The sequence below is a fragment of the Molothrus ater genome, chromosome 4 (assembly GCF_012460135.2).
Source record: "Molothrus ater isolate BHLD 08-10-18 breed brown headed cowbird chromosome 4, BPBGC_Mater_1.1, whole genome shotgun sequence".
In the NCBI taxonomy this organism is placed as follows: Eukaryota; Metazoa; Chordata; class Aves; order Passeriformes; family Icteridae; genus Molothrus; species Molothrus ater.
Window position 1 is genome coordinate 70,342,538 of NC_050481.2, and position 16,727 is coordinate 70,359,264.

Genomic DNA, 16,727 nt, shown 5'->3' on the forward strand with positions numbered 1-16,727 from the left:
CATGTAATTTGAATTATGAGCAAATAGCATGGAGCTTGTGAAACAATAAAAAAGTATAAAAATAATAAATAAATAAATAGTCTGCCCCCCTTGGAGGGGTGGATTCAGCACTGGGATGCTGGGACACAGCAGAGTTAGCACAGAAATCCTGGGAGCTTCTAGAGAAGCTGTGGTGGTGGGAACATCTGCCTCTGACAGGGACCATCTCCAGGATGGGTTTTTCGTGCCCACCCCAGTGATGATTTTGTCCAGCATTCACAGGATGTGGAACTCACCTGTATTTGTGTCATCCTCCCTCAGGCTGGCCCTGGTGGGAGTTTAGGCTGCAGAGAGAGCTCCTGTCCCACCCCCTGGGACACCAAGCTGCGATGCAGCTCCACCTTGGAGAATCCCAGAATGGTGTGAGTGGGAAGGGACCTTAAAACTCACCCAGTTCCACACTCGTTTGTGAGGGAGGTCCAGCTCTTCACACATTAAAGCATTTGTATAATATCATCTTTTAACTCCTGCTATCTTCTGAAATTGTGTGTTCTACATGGAGGATTTTGTCATTAAAAAAAAAAAAAAGTGGAATTGCCAGAGCAGCAGAGCTGTCTGCTTTCTTCCCTGCGTGCCAGGGCTGAGAAGGGCTGGGAAAATTTCTTGGAAGTGCTGAAGGCCAGGCTGGATGAGGCTTGGAACAACTTGCTCTAATGGAAGCTGTCCCTGCCTGTGGGAGGGACACAGTCCCCTGTGGCAGGGACTGATCTTTAAGGTCTTTCCAACCTTAATCATTCTGTGATTCTATGAAATACCCACTTTTTGCCTTAATATGATGATTTTAAAGCACTGACCTGCCTGTTGATCTGGTGGTGTTGGGGTTTTGCTTAAGCTTCATCTCAGAGTAATGCACAAGATAGAAAAAAGGAATAGTCAGGCTACTAAAGATCTTGTATAGTGAATATGAAAATTTCCAGATTAAAATGGCAATAAAGTAGAGAATAAAGCCCATTTCTTACCTAAGGACACAGGTGGAAAGTGTCTTGTGGCTGCCTTTCAGTTTTATTGACATGAGACTCAAAACAGCAGGAGCTTTTTCTCCTGGCAGGTCAGAGATCTGTAAATCATCGTGCCAAAAAATTCTGGATGATAGATGGAGTGGGAAATGAGACAGATCATCCAAATCCTAAAATACTGAAGTTGGAAGGGCAGCCTGGAGGCTTCTGAATCTGTGCCATGCTCAAAGCAAAGTCAGGTTCAGAGGCAGGTCGGGTTCCTGGAGCTCAGGTTTGAATTTGGCCAAAATGCCCCTCAGTTGCCACCATCAGCCTTCTGCTTGCCAAGCTCAGCAGTGCTCTGATGTGGGGTTATCCAATCCCAGATGAAAGATTGGCCATTCCCTGTGGAAAAACACTGATTTCTTGCACAGAAATCATGGATAAACAGGGAATTTCCTGAACTAAATATGGTTTGATGCCTTGAACATAGCAAAGGGTGGGAAGGCACACCATCCAGGCTGTCCTTGTCCTAGTAATTTTCCCAGAGTATCTCATATTGTTGGAAAAGGAACTATGGGTTGAACAGATTTTTATTTCAAGAGGAAGAATGTGGCAAAAGGCTGCAAGATCATAACTGGGCTGGAGAGGGTGAACAGGGCTGATCACTCATTCTCCTTCTTGAGATAGGGATCAGCCAGAGCCTAAAGAGCTCAGCAGGTGGTGTAAAAGAGGGAAAGAAGACACTTCTTCACCTAAAAAGCAATTAAATTGTGGAACTCGTAACCTCGGGATAACAGAGTGGGGAAAAATTAAGTAGAGGGGAAGAACAGCAGGTGTTGGAAGTCATTAAAAATTGCAAGAGTCCTCCTGGCTCAGCTGAGCCTTTAATGGGTGGGACAGGGAAGGATTCCACAATGGTTTTGTTGATCTGGCTCTGTAAAAATCTGGGTCTTGCTCCAGGTTGGATCAGCTTCCTGTGTGAGCTGGTTGAGGTTCCTTTGTCCCAGGAGATGGAGAAGGTGGCAGCACTCCTGAGGAGATGAGGAACAGGATGGATTTGCTGAGCTGGCCCTGCACATCTCCAGATCTGCCTGTTAATCCATGAAGTGCTGAGCTCAGAGTGGGGAGATTCAGGTTTTTTTGGGGAGAAACACAGAATTTTACTAGTTGGGCTTTACCTCTCTTCCCTGGCTCTGCTCAGTCATTATCAAAACCCTACAAACCCCCACCGAGGGCTTCTCAAAACTGCCTTTTCTCCCCAGATCTCCCTGCCTGCATTCCTGCATTTCCCCTGCACAGGGAGTGGAATAAAAAGCTGACTTGAGACCTCATTTAATGCCTGAATTAGTTCAATTTTCTCTGCCCGAGGCTCCTCATTTTTTTTCCACTGTCTTGCTGTTGGCCTGCTGGGAACCTCTCATTGTCCACAAAAGTTTCTCTCATCCTCCTAAATTGATGATTTTTTTTTCCCTGAGCTCAAATTTTTGCCTAAATATGGACTCTTTCAGGGCTAATTTCTCTTCATAGTTTGCTTAGGCACACGTGTGTGTGTGTGCTAAAATCAGTTTCAAAATGGCTCAGATTTATTTTTAAGCCAGGGTGGGTTTTTTTTGGTTTTTTTGGTTGTTTTTTTTTTTTTTTTTGCAGATGCCAAAAGCATTGATTCCTGTCTGATTAAAAAAAAAATAAAACCCACAGAGTATTTTCAGCATGATTTAGTGGCTCATCTACAAGGATCTTGACTGGCTTAACTAAATTGTTGCTGCTCACTCGTGTGTGGAAAAGGCCCTGGTGTCTTTGGATGCACATTATTTTATTTAAGCCAAACACAATTTATTCTTGGGGAGTTAAAAAGCCAGAGTTGAGGCTGATGTCTCAAAGCTTGAGTCAATCACTACTGGGAAAAGCAACCTATCTCATTATTTTTTGGAGCAAAATGTTTTGTTTTAGTCGAGCTATTGTCATTAAATATTTTTGGATGCAAACTTCTGACATTGTTTGTGGGAAGAAAGCTTTCCTTTTAAATTTTTTCCTTCATATTTTTCATTTTAAGCTGTAGAAGCATTTATCAGGTAAGCCTTGAGTGCAACAAAACGTTCAATTCCCAGTCAAAGCAAACACTGATTTTTTTTTTTGAGACACAATTTTGCTCGGTTCTTTGCTTAGAAGTAGTTTGGGGTTTGGATCATCCAGAATCCTATTCTTTCTTTTACTTTTTTAATTCTGGAAGAACCCTCAAACCAGAAAAAAACATCTATTTGCATGATTTCATTTAAAAAGTGAAACACTGTTTCATAGCTCTGTTGCAGAATACTTCCAAGGAGTGATAAAAATGCCATCACAATAAGGATGTATAGAGGAATTAAACAGCATTATGATTTTTTAAGGCAGTTAAAAAAACCCCTAAACAGAAAATAAGTGAAACAATGACCTTAGGCACAGCAATAAATACACTGCAGCAGCACAACCAGCTCCTGTTGTGTGCTGGATGTGGAATGAGCTGTCTCGGGGCTCTCCACCCTGCCAAGACAGCCTGAATTAGCAGCTGGTCAGTTTTCATGCAGACAGCTCTGTCAGAAGGGCAGGGAAGGAGCTGAGGGAGGAAAGTGGAGCCTGCAGGAGCTTCATGTTCCCCTGGCAGGGCAGAAGCTGTGACAGCTGCTGCTGAGATGTTGTGGCAGAGGAGATGCTGGCCTGGAGTGTTTTCTGGGAGAAAAAGGGGTTGGTTTTGTGAAGCAGGTCCTGAGATGGGCAGTCAGAGCGTGCCCTACAGACATGGTGTGTGGGACTGCAGTTCAGTCCTTTAGGATCATTCCTGATTAGGCTCTCCTTCAAATCTCTGCTCTGTCTTAAAACATCTCCCTCTGGAGACAGCAGACAGCCTCCCCTGCTCTTCTGTGCAATTCTGAGTCCATCTGTGAGGACAGGAGCTGGGAGAACATCTGGGCACATTGCAGTGTCCAACCTCACCGTCCCTCAGGACATTCCCAGTGGGCTCGAGCCACTTCCCCTGCTGTCACCCACCAGTCCAAACTGGAAATCTCACTGGGCATCCCGAGGAAAAGCAGGTCTAAAATGAGACAGGGTAGAAATGGCTGCTGAGAAGTGGCCAAATGAGAACACAAAACACATCACAGGAGAAATACTGATTGCTCAACCAAGCCCTGCCAGCAGTCAGCCAGGACATCCAACAGCCAGCTCGGGTAGGGATGAAGGCCTCAGAGTTCCTGGTGGTGCCAGAGGTGGGACTGCACCACTCAAGCCAGATAAAGCAAATCTGGAGTAAAAAGAGGACTACAAACAACTTTCCCTGAGCCTCTGAGCAGTCTGGCTTTGACAAAAAACCCAGAGATGTTCAACAAGAACTGGAACAGACATCAATTACCCTGGAATTGTCCCAGGCCTGGTTGGATGGGGCTTGGGGCAACTTGGGATAGGGAAAGGTGTCCCTGCCCATGGTTTTTAAGATGAATTTTTAAGGTTCCTTCCAACCCAAATCATGCTGGGATTTTATGATATTATGATCAAACAGGCAAAAGTTTGTGGGGCTGCAAGTTTGAAACTGCAAGGCTGATCATGAGGAAAGACAACTGCAGGAAAGCAACTCCCATCACCACAAAAAAAAAGTGAAGAGACACTTTAGAGACCAAAGATTCTACGCCAAAATAAGGAAACCAAACCTTATTTTTTTTCTTTTTTCTTTTTTTTTTTAAGAAAAAGATAACATCATTCAGTGTATTTTTTCAAGCTTGCTGGACATCATACCGAAATACCGTAAAGCTGTCAGGGAAATTATATGGTTTTTTTTTCTGTTGTCAACCAAAGCGTGCTTTTATGGAGTCAATTAGCCACAAATGATGAACACACGTCACTTGTCTGGGAATGAATTACAGTACAACCCAATAAACACATCTGGCTTTGCTCTCTGATCATTGCCCTGATGAGCAGGAGGCGTCAAACTTCCCTATCCAACCATGAAGGAAACTCCGTGTTCGTTTGTGTTTCACCCTCCAAATTCATCTCCTCCAAGTGCTGCAGTGCTACAGTGTGGGGGGAACGGGGTCATTGGTATTTCTGCTCTGACGTGCAAACCTGGACGTGAGCTCAGGGTGTGAAATGCAATTACCTCGGGGAAAAGGGCTCGGATAAGCTGGGATGGCACGGGGACTTGGGTGTACAACGGAGCTGCTGTCAGATTCCACAGAGAAGTGCAGCCAATGTTGTCTTTACACAGGATTTTGTGTGCCCTCCACAGACATTAGAGCCCTTTTTGAAGGTGGAGAGCCACAGTCTTATAAAGTTTTTAGAGTTTTTTTTTAGCTTGGTTGGTTGGCTGGGAGGGTTTATTTTCTTTTCCTTTTTTATTTTTTTTTTAACTTTAATAACAGATGGGTAAACTGAGGCACAGAAAGGTGGTGTGACTGGCCCACAGTCGTTGGTAGACCTTGAACCCCCCCAGGTCTTGCTCCCACCTGGGACAGAGTGAGAAGGAAGGGCTGTTCCCAAAGTTCCCTCCACTTGTTCCCCGGGTGAGGGAAAGGACCATCACCCTCAGTGGCAATGTCTGGTGGGGCTGGACGGTTCCTGCCAGCCCCTAGGAGGCCAGAGAAGCGAGGGCATGGAGAGGCAGGAGGTCAGGCACTACAGGATGCACTCGTGCCTCTCCGTGGCTTTCAGGGCCTCGTGCATGCTGGCGGCCGAGAGCCTCCTGTTGATGTTCCTGTACCTGCAGCGCAGCAGGTTCCAGAAAGTAGTCCTCAAATCCCTGTTGAAGAAGGCGTAGATGAGGGGGTTGATGAGGGAGTTGGTGTAACCCAGCCAGAGCAGAGTCCTCTCCAGCCTCAGGGGCATGCAGCTGCAGCGGATGCCGCAGATGAACGGCCGCGCCGTGGACATCAGGAAGAAGGGCAGCCAGCAGAACGTGAAGGCCCCCACGATGATGCCGAGGGTCCTGGCGGCTTTCTGCTCCCTCTTGAAGATGGAAATGTTCTTGCGGTCCTGGCGGAGCAGCTTGGAGAGCGTGGCGCACTCCTCGGCGGCCTTGGTGCGGCGGGAGCTGTGGTGGGCGCGGGCGGAGGCCTCGAGGCAGTAGACGCCCTCGTCCTCGTAGTGCTTGGGGAAGTTCATGAAGCGGTGCTTCTCGGCGCTCACCTTGGCCGCCTGGTAGATGCGGCTGTACATCACCAGCATGACGGCCATGGGGATGTAGAAGGCCACCCCTGTGGAGTAGACGGTGTAGCCAAAGTCCTGGCTGATGAGGCACACCCGCTCCACCGTCACGTTCTGGGCCCAGCCGAAGAGCGGAGGGAGGGTGATGGAGGCCGACAGGAGCCACACGATGAAGACCATCTTGGCCATCAGCTTCCCATTCTGCCTCACGGGGTAGGTGAGAGGCCGCGTGATGCCCAGGTACCTGCGGGGAGGAAGAGGAGGAATTGTCAGGGGTTAGGGGCGGGTGCTCTGAGGTGGTTTTCACTCCCTCTGAGGTGGTTTTCACTCCCTCTGAGGTGATTTTCACTCCTTATCAGCTGTGAGGGAATTTTGGCCCTCAGAGGGGGCAAGAAATTAATTCAGCAAATTAAAATCTCCACAGGCATGGGATCTCTTGACTAAACACCACAATTTATTCCTCACTTTTTTGCAATCACCCCGTGCGTGGAATCACAGAATGGTTTGGGTTGAAATGACCTTAAAGGCCATCCCATTCCAACCCAACTAAACTCAATTTATTCCTCATTTTCTTGCAATCATCCCATGTGTGGAATCACAGAATGGTTTGGATTGAAAAGACCTTAAACGCCATCCCATTCCAACTTGACTAAACGCCAAAATTGATTCCTCATTTTCTTGCAATCATCCCATGTGTGGAATCACAGCATGGTTTGGGTTGGAAAGACCTTAAAGATCATCCCCTTCCAACCCCATGCCGTGAGCGGGGACACCTTCCACTATCCCAGGTTGCTCCAAGCCCTGTCTAACCTGGCCTTGGACACTTGCAGGGATGGGGTGTCCACAACACGAGGTGTCATTGAACTGCTGAACTCTTCATGATCTCCTGGGGAATAAAAATACTTTAAAAAGCTTCATTTTCAGGAATAAAAAAATGCCTTAAGAATTTTATTTTTCCACCAGAGAAATATTTCCCTATTCTGCACAGAGAACATGCAACAGCTTCCAGCCATGGCACATAACTCACTCCAGAGTGTTGCCCTTCCCAAGGAGACACCCAGGAGTGGGGTGGGTGATGCTCAGAGTGATGTGCCACAGGTCTGATTCCAGATGAAGGGAATAACTCCTAGCAGTGTTTAATGGGAAGTGGGAAGCACTGCAGCCTTCTCTTATTTGTTGAAGAAATACAACCTGCAGCTAAAATGGCCCTGGGAGACCAAGAAATAATCTTGCCTTTGGGAAGATTTAAAGATATGTCTGGATAAGCCCTGCAAGAAAAGCTGGAGAGTCGACAATGCTGTTTGGGGGCAGTTTTGGGGCCCCTCATGACAAGAAAGCCATTGAGGGGATGAGGAGTGTCCAGGGAAGGGAATGGAGCTGGGGAAGGGTCTGGAGCAGCAGGAGTGGCTGAGGGAGCTGGGAAAGGGGCTCAGCCTGGAGAAAAGGAGGCTCAGGGGGGGACCTTGTGGCTCTGCACAACTCCCTGACAGTTGTTGACCTCTGGAAACTCAAACAGGAATGACCCAAGCAGCTGGAGCCATCTGCTTGCTTGCACAGCCAGGAGCTGAGAAAGTGGTGGAGTCCAGCTCTCCCTCAAGAGGAAAATGAGTGGAGTTTGGAGTAGGAGATCCCAAAACCACCTGGTGACCCACAGACTCCCCAGTCCTGACCCGTGGGGTTAGGAGTTACCTTGTTATTTTGCCTGAAAGGAGCTGGAGGCTGCACCCACCCTCAGCTCCTGGTGGTGCCTGGGGTGTAAACGTGAACTATCCTGACTTTTGTTGGAGAGGTTTGTGTGATAAAGAAATTGTGTCAACTGTGGCTAAATTAGAATTGTAAAGCAATAAATCAGGGGGGGAGTTGGCTGCTGTCAGCCGACATTCCCCCTGGAAAACATCTGCCTGCTACTCAGCTCCAATCAATCCTGCAAAAACCTCGAGCCACTCATATGGATTTCTGTTCTGTTACAGCCTTTTTGATTCCAATCTCCTGCTGCCAGGAATTTTTAGGCAGGAACACATCACCTCTTAACTTGTTCTTGGATGAAAGGTGTCACTCCAGAGGGGCAGTGAGAGCAGCAGCTCTATGACTACTTTCTGCTAAAAGCCGAACAAAAAAAATGGAAAATATCTGTGGAGAATTTTACCTCTGCTGTATAATTTTTTCTCTGACAGTCAGTCTTAGTGTGTTAGGAGATTTTCTCTTCCCTGATTATTTCGCTTTTCCAGATCATCCCTCAAGATTAGAAGACGGAAATAAAATATAAAAAAAAATCTAATTTCTCCTCCCCTCTTGACTGCTAAATCAATTGAGAGACTAAAGTCTTCTCCCCTGCCTCCCTGATAAAATTATTTTGAATTCATTCACTGAGTTGTTCTTTCCTTTTTCCTTTTTTTCCTCATATTCTTTTTTTTGAGCTGGCTTTAGTCACAAGAACCAACCAAAACTCTCTATGTTTGGAGAATTCCAGGATGGTTTGGGTTGGATGGAATCTTCAGGATTATCCATTTCCACCCCCCTGCCACATGCAGGGACACCTTCCACTATCCCAGGTGGCTCCAACCCCATCCCATCTGGCCTTGGACACTTCCAGGGATGGAGCATCCACAGCTTCCCTGGGCAACCCATTCCCTCCTGATGGCCAAGCTGGGAGAATACCCCGCTCTGCTCCTGCAATTCCCAAATTAACACCCCAAAAATCACCCCTCTGGATATCCAAGCCACAAACTTCACCAACAAATCCATGCTGAGTTGTGTGCCACGCTCTCTCATGCTATTACCAGGTTTCTTTGGAAGCTGATCCGCCTGGGATTTGCTGAAACTTCAAGGAATTTACGAGGGAAGCACTCGGTGACGCGGTTTAACGAGCAGGCAAAGCTGACACATTTCATCCACTGCTGCTGGGGGAAACGGGGCCATTTTCAGGTCTTTGTAATAATTCTGAAATGAGCAAGGAGCCCTCAAAATAGGGCAGTGTTTACAGGAGGCACGGTGGCGCTGGCAGGCAGCGGAATTCGAGTGGAATTATCTCCCTTTGAGATTTTTTTAGTTTTTCTCTGTCTGTGTGTGTGTGTGTGTGTGTGTGTGTGTGTTGTGCTGCTAATCAAGTTTAGGGTAACCAGGTAGCAAGAGGCAATTCCCAGGATTTGCAGGCACTTGGTGTGGATTTGCAGGGCTGATGGTGCAGCCACTCATGCCAGGTGCAATAAATTCCTGCCACATCCCTGATCCTGCAGGTCCCAGCCCCTTTGGCTGTGGGGTGGGAGATGTGCCCCCATGGATGAGCCAATTCAGAGTGTTTGCTCTACACTCAGTGGGGATAATGGAATGGGTTGGGTTGGGTTGGGTTGGAAGGGACCTTAAATCCCATCCATCCAACTCTGGGGCAGGGACACCTTCCACTATCCCGGGTTGCTCCAAGCCCTGTCCAACCTGGCCTTGGACACTTCCAGGGATCCAGGGGCAGCCACAGCTTCTCTGGACACCCTGTGCCAGGACCTCCCTGTTCCTAGGGAACAATTCCTTCCCAATCTCCCATCCATCCCTGCCCTTGTCCTGTCTTTACGTTTCCTGATGTAAAGTTCCTCTGTGGCTTCCCTATAGGCCCCCTTCAATTTTTGGATCATTATGCCAGGGATTAAACAATAAAAAACAACCCTAACCTCTCTGGGGTGCCCCTTTCTCCATCCTGCAGCTGATGAACTGGGAAAAGATGAATCTGCACTCACACAGGGGGACAAATGAGCCTCAGAATTAGGGCTCAGAATTAGGGTTTCCTCGACCCCACTGTTTTACCACAATTCCATGCCTCCTCTGCAGCCAAAATAAGCTCCTTCTCTGATTTCCAAGCTGATGCCATTCCTGCCCCATCCTGCTGAGGGAGAGGAGGAAACAAAAGGCAGCTGGAGGCTGCTGAAGTGCCCTAAGTAAGAGCTGGTGGAGCATCCCAGATACAGAGCAGGATCTACCCAGTCTGGGCAAGGTTTGGATGAAGGACATGGGAGAGGCAATCCAGCAAAATGCTGTGCAATTTTTATCCCACTGACTTTGGGGTAGCATCCTTTTACCGAGGGTGACCCCAATTTGGAGCATAAAATCTGATTTTGGGTGGGAAATACTTCCCAGGGAAAGGGGAGAACCCCAGCAGAGCTGCCTGGGAAATGGATGGAGAGTTTTTTTCTCCACCAGGGATGCCAGAAGTGATGTGTGGGCTTTGGGGAGCTCCTTTTGTCAGCTTCTTGGCATTTTTATGGAGAGTTTTATCAAAGCTGAGCAGCCAAAAGAGGGGATTTTTTTTTTGTTGTTGGTGGTTTGTTTTTGGTTTGTGACATTAAAAAATCTGCAACATTGGCAGGCTTTTACATAAGGAAAATATAAGAGGAAGATGGATGTTTCCAGCATTTTTCTTTTCTGATTTCAAAGGAAATCAATCAAATCTCGCTTCAGACAAGATTAGTTCTACCAGCTTCAATCGAGAGGCTTTTAGGAAGCCCTCAGCATTAATAATCAATAACAGCAGCCTACATTTTAATAGTCCTCATCATCCTGGGCAAACCAAGTAGCTTTTCCATCTAAGCTAAGCAAAATATTGAGGACACTTCAGCCATCAATAAAAGCAGGGTCTCCTCCTTGGCAGGAACAGGCCTGACAGTGCTGACCAAGTTGGATTCAGGACAGAACAGAGGAAATATTTCTATTTCTGAGAAATACCAGGGCTTTTCATCTTCTTCCTCACAGGGCAGGAGGAAGAGCTGGTCCCCATCACTGGGGGAGGTTTGGGTTGTGCCTCAGTGAGATAACAATTTAATCTCTTTTGGAGCAGGTTTTTCTGCAAGCTCAGCTCTCCTTGTGCTTTTGGTTTTTGGTTGTATCAGCATAAAATTTGAGAATTGTGCTTTTGGAGGTGTTTCCATCAAGAGTCAAATGAAAAATCCTGCCTGTCCCAGGCTCAGGGGGAAGTGGAGATCCAGGCATGATCCTGGATCCTCAGTCCACCTCTAGGCACTGCCTGGGGATGCTGGGTGGATGTGGAGCGGTGATGCTGCACAGGATGCTTGAGACACCGCCCTGGGATGGTTCACACAATTCCCAGCCCATTCCTGGGGATCTCTGAGTCCCCTCCTCCTCTAATATGCACCAGAGGACGCCCCAGTGATTCCCATTCCCTCCTCAAGCCCCAGCACAGAGTGACCCTACAAGGCCCCTCCACTTGCAGGTTGTCCTTCCTCCCACCCGATCTGGGTGGGCACAGCTGGGGGGATGGCCCAGTCCCTTCCCTCTGCTCAATCCTTGCTGGTTTTCTCCTTTCCCAGCTGGAAATACATTCCAGACAACTGCCCTGCAACCACTCAACTTCCCCATCAGGCCCATGGCGTGGTGAGGACGAAATTCTGGGAGCAAACTGATTGATCACGGTGCAGTTCCTGTGCCAACGCATGAGGGACAAGCCCAGGCCAGAAAATTCAGGCTCTTTGAAAACCTCTTGGGACCCAGCTTTCCCCTCCCTCCTTCCCAGGAAAGACAAAGTGACATCAAACTCAGGATGGTGTCCTTGGGTATGGATCTGCTCTCTGGAGATGTGGTGGAGGAGTGGAATCCATGGCAAGGACTTTTGGGATAAGATCTCTCCTATTTGTGTGTGTGTGTTTGGAAAAGTCTTGCTCCAAGGGATGGGATTGGTTGGTTGGAAAAGGAGGGGAAGGAAATTGGAAGAGAAGGGGAAGAGGAAAAATAGGGAAGGGAAGAAGGAGGAAAGGAAAAAGAAAGGGAAAAGGATTGCATGTATCGGGGTTTTGGGGACTTGGGATGGGGTGGGGAGAGTTGTTGATGTGCTTGGCCAAGGAGAAATGAAAGGGGAAAGGGAAAAAGAGAAAAAAGGAAAAGCGAGGAAAGGGGAAAAGGAAAAGAGAAGGCAAGGCGAGGCAAAAGGAAAAGAAAGGAGAAAAGGAGGAAAAGGAGAAGGAGAAGGAGAAGGAGAAGGAGAAGGAGAAGGAGAAGGAGAAGGAGAAGGAAAAGGAAAAGGAAAAGGAAAAGGAAAAGGAAAAGGAAAAGGAAAAGGAAAAGGAAAAGGAAAAGGAAAAGGAAAAGGAAAAGGAACATTTCAAGCAAAGCCAGTCTGGTTAGTGTGTAGCCACTTCCCTGCTCCTCACCCACTGGGAGGAAGCACTGACACATTTAATTCCTATTTAATTCCTGCATTCCATCCCTTCCCTCTCACAGAGTCAGGCTCCTGCCAGCTCTGAGCACACCTGCTTTTTTTTTTTTCCCCAGCAGGAAAATTATTAAAATAAAGCAAGTTCAGCAGAAGAGCTGAACCCTGCCTGTGGCCTGGCAGGGTTTTTTCTGTCTACCAGCAGCTCTGAGCTGCCCAGAGCTGTGGATCTGCATCTCCCAGGGGAGCAGTGCCTGGTGGGGATGAAGGCTTTGGAGCAGGACTCGCTGCTGGCTTGCCTGGGGTGGGGGGGATGTCAGGCAGCAGCAGGATCCTCTCTGTCCTTTCTGCTTTGTCACCCGCTGTCACACCTGCAGATGTGACCGGGGAGGTGGCACAGCTGAAGGGGCACATCTCAGCTGTGGGATGTGTCCCTTCCTTGAGCTGCAGCTCCCAAAGCAGCCCAGCCCAGCCCAGCAGAGCCAGCTCAGCCCAGAGCGACCCCCGAGAAGGCAGCGCACGTCAGCCCCGGCCCCCGGCTCGGCAGCGCCATGGCCCCGCTGACGCAGCTGCTAAAATTAGAGCCACCAAGGTGCTGACTTGGCCAAGCCTGGCCACTCTGCCAGGCAGGCTTTGCCTTCCCCTCCCAGCTCCAGGTGTGGGAGGTGAAGCTAAAAAATCCTCACAAAATGCTCTCACTGAGCTAAAGCGGGGGGGTTGGGATCTTGGGATGGGGTGTGGGGAGCTGCTGATATCCTTAGGGAAGGCATGAGTCCAGGGAGCAGCACAGAATCCCACAGGATTGGCTGCAGAAGCCCTGGAACCTGGATTTCCAAAGTGCATCTGGGGTTTTTTTTGATTTCTTGAATGGTTTCATGGCCCAGACACCTTCCATGGAGGTCAGGTGCTGTTCCTCAGGAACAATGAGAAGCAGCTGCCAAAAGGGGGAAGACTGAGGAAGTAACTTAGGGAAGCAACTTGAGAAAACACCCTGAGCCCAGCTCTTCCACAGGGAACAAGGCACTGAGAAAACCCTCATCACCTGCAAAAAACACCTCCAGGAGCACCGATCCAACCAGGAACACCATCCTAGCAGCTCCCAACACCCCAAATATCAGAGCCCACCTGAGCCCCGGGCACCAACCCACCCCTGCCTCACCTGTCCACGCTGATGATGCACAAGGTCATGATGGAGGCGGTGCAGCACATCACGTCCATGGCGATGAAGACGTTGCAGAACACCTTCCCAAAGAGCCACTCTCCCCCCACCAGGTCCGTGATGGTGACAAAGGGCATGACAGCAAAGGCCACCGACAGGTCGGCGGCGGCCAGGGACACCACCAGGTAGTTGGAGGGCTGCCGGAGCTTCTTGACGATGCACACGGAGATGATGACCAGCCCGTTGCCGGCGATGGTGGTGAGGATGATGATGGAGAGCACGGCCCCGATGACGACCTTCTCGGTGTCCCCATAGAGCAGGATCTCCTCGCCGCAGTCGGTGCCGTTGTTGGTGAGGTTGGAGGGCGGCAGCTCGGGCTCGGCTGGGGCGGGAGGTTCCTCAGTCATGAATGGATTCGGGAGCGCTTCCCGAGCCGGCCGCTGCTGCTCTGCGCTCTCCACCAGCAGAAGGTGCTGCTCCAGAAACCTCCTGGGGCTGGCCCTCAGCAGCATGCTCCGAGCTCGCCACCAGCGCTCCCCCAGCAGTGACACCTCCAGTGACAAACCAGAACATCTCGTCACAAACAGGGCGAAGAAAATCCAATATCCCCTCATCCTCTCGCCCACCGTCACCACCCCCCTCCACCCCTCTGAGCTCTTGCTGCGGCTGCATCTCACGTGCCCGGCAGGAAGCTGCTTCCCAAGTCTCCTTAAGGACACGCATTTTCCCGGGGGATGCTTGGAGGAAGCCGCTCTCCACCTGGGAAGGAGCACGGGCTCCCTGCAACATCTCCCGGCTCATCCATGTGCTATTCCAGCAGAGAGAACGGCTCGTGGATGGTGTTTCCCTGCCGAGCTGTGCCTGCTGCTGTTGCACTTCTCCCCTGCATCCATACATTTAATCCCTTGCAGAGCCTCCTCTGTGCATGCGACAACACGAGCCACAGCACCAGCGTGGGCACAGCCCCCGCCCGCTGCATCCCCTGCCCGTGGCACACGCAAACTTCAAAGCCGGGACCGCAAATCCGCAAATCCCCGCTCCTGGCAGGCCGTGGCCACGCTGGGGCTGTCGGTAGCCACGGGAGAGGATCCGTGGCATGCAGCACATCCCGGGTACCACGCACAGCCCAGGCATCCCAGCTCGCTCCCGGAGCCTGAGCATCAGCACCACGCTCGGCTCCGAGAGCCGCGGCCGCGCTCCCACCCCCGGCATCCCACCCCTGCCATCGACAAGGAAACTTCAGGGCAGGGCTCACCCCTGGCTGCTCCGAGCATCGTGCACAAACCTGCATCCTCTCTTTTTTTTTTTTTAATTGTTGTTGTTGTTTTGTTTCAAACCCCATTTCCCCCCTTGAAGTTTTGTTTCAATCCCAGCCGGATTGCGGCCCCTTCCTCCCCTTTGCAGCATCCCCCGGCTGCCGCCATGGGGGGGGTTCCCGGAGTTACCTGTGCCGAGGGGGTGAGACATCCTCCAGGCGAGCCCCTGCGAGCTCCGGGCGGGCGAGGAAGCAAAGAGCCACCCCCGGAGCATCCTTCTCCCCTCCCCGCCTCGCCGGTCCCTCCTACCGCCCTCCCCTCGCCTCTGCCGGGCAGGGACCCAGATGGTCCCCGGCTCCCTCGGAGCCCCAGGGAGGAGCAAAGAGCGGGGCGGGGGGGGTCCGGGCTGGATCCTGCAGCGATGGGAGGGAGCGGGTGAGGATCTGGAGGGAAAGGCTGGAAGTTGAGGAGATGCCTTGGAGCGCTGAGAGGCAGGAGAAGCAGCCTGGAAGCCAGCAAGGAGGGCAGGCACGGGGAAAGGCGCCCTTCCCCGTGATTTTTTTAAAGGATTATTTTACAGGAGAGGGTTTTTCCCCTCATTCCATGCATTTTTCCAGCCCTCCTGGGTTGTAGCGGGTCCCACGTTCCTTCAGCTCCACGCAGCAAACAGCCAGGGAGAGGCAGATCCCTAAAGATGAGCCTTTCCTAATCCCAGAAAACTGAAACAGAGACTATAAAAAAACCCCAAAAACCGGGAAAAAACATGAGAGACTCACATCCACTTCCCTCCCCACCAAATGTTCCACGGGGACTTTGGAGCTGGGGTCACTCTGATATTTCCACCCAGGGATGTCAGTCCCAGTTTGCTCCTCCTGGGGTGGAAGATGCGGGGCAGAGCCAGCTCCTACACTGGTTGTTCCCAAGGGTGATTCCCTGGGGAATTCAGCCCCTCTGCTGCCTTCCCGGGGGCATGGACAGTGCGGGGCCCACCCTGCATCCCTCGGGATGGGCTGGGAGGGGAGAGGATGTGGCTGTGGAGCTGTTGGCAAATTCGGGAAGCGATTCCCGAGCTCTGCCCCAGCCCAGCGCTCGGCAGCGAGGTGGGAATCTCATCCCAGGACATCCAGAGCACAGAAAAATACCTTGAAATCTCAGTGATGCCAGGCACTGCAGGGATTTTGGGGGCAGATGTTCCCGGAGGGGGGGGGGGAAGAAAAAAAAAAAGAAAAAAAGAAAAAAAAGTGCATTTGCAAGGAAATCGCCGGTGAGCTAAAGCAGGGCTGTTAAAGCTGTGCTTAACGCTGGGGTTCCTCCTTTGCTGCTCGAGCATCGCAGTGTGTGTGGGAGGCTGGTGAAAATAGCTTCCTCACCAGGCCAGGACGTGCTGGAGGAGCTCCGGGATTTATTTTTTTTTTTCCTTTTTCTTTTTCCATGCCAGGTGGGTTTTTTTTCCCAGCCCCTCCAGAGCAGGGATGAGCTGGGGTGGGATGGGGCTGATGCACAAACCCTGCAAGGGAATTCACTCAGATTTCCCAAATACACCCAGAATTTCTGAGGAGGAAAAGGGGGATCTGCAGAACTCCCTGCTGCAGGAATCCTGCCCGATTCTGCAGTCTCCAAACCCAGACAAATCCAGCCAAGGAGAAAAACACCCCCTAAGGACCAGCTCAGGCAGTCTGGGGCCAGATGCCTGGAGAATTTCAGGGAAACAATCTGTGCCCGAGGCACAGATCTGCTCCCAGCCCTGGGAGAGGGGTTGGAGGGAGGATACGGGGTGGGGGACACACTGGAGGGGGTTTTTCCAGCTTCCCTGGTGGGTTTTTTTTCAGCCTGGAGGGGTTTTTTTCAGCCTGGAGAGATTTTTCCAGCTTCCCTGGAGGGGTTTCTGAGACTGGAGAGGTTTTTCCAGCTTCCCTGGAGGGGTTTTTCAGTCTGGAGAGATTTTTCCAGCTTCCCTGGAGGGTTTTTTCCAGCTCAGAGGGGTTTTTCCACCTTCCCTGGAGGCTGCTTTTGGG

At 50.5% G+C, this 16,727-nt stretch overlaps 1 protein-coding gene across 1 annotated transcript; it reads right to left on the reverse strand.

The window, feature by feature from the left end:
- Positions 1 to 4,668: 4,668 nt before the first annotated feature.
- Positions 4,669 to 15,911, reverse strand: LOC118686637 (5-hydroxytryptamine receptor 7-like). The gene is made up of 3 exons (XM_036382943.2): positions 14,902 to 15,911; positions 13,457 to 14,007; positions 4,669 to 6,390 (listed from the first exon to the last, which is right to left on the reverse strand). Exons 2-3 carry the CDS (start codon positions 13,966 to 13,968, stop codon positions 5,619 to 5,621), a joined length of 1,284 nt encoding a protein of 427 aa, XP_036238836.1. The 5' UTR covers positions 13,969 to 14,007; positions 14,902 to 15,911; the 3' UTR covers positions 4,669 to 5,618.
- Positions 15,912 to 16,727: the final 816 nt, after the last annotated feature.

What these genes read in the sequence shown, in the direction of transcription:
- LOC118686637 (XM_036382943.2), bottom strand. Translation starts at nt 13,968, where the DNA reads ATGCTGCTGAGGGCCAGCCCCAGGAGGTTTCTGGAGCAGCACCTTCTG. An exon ending in TGCATCATCAGCGTGGACAG is followed by an intron (nt 6,391 to 13,456) that starts GTGAGGCAGGGG and finishes TCCTCCCCGCAG; the next exon opens with GTACCTGGGCATCACGCGGC.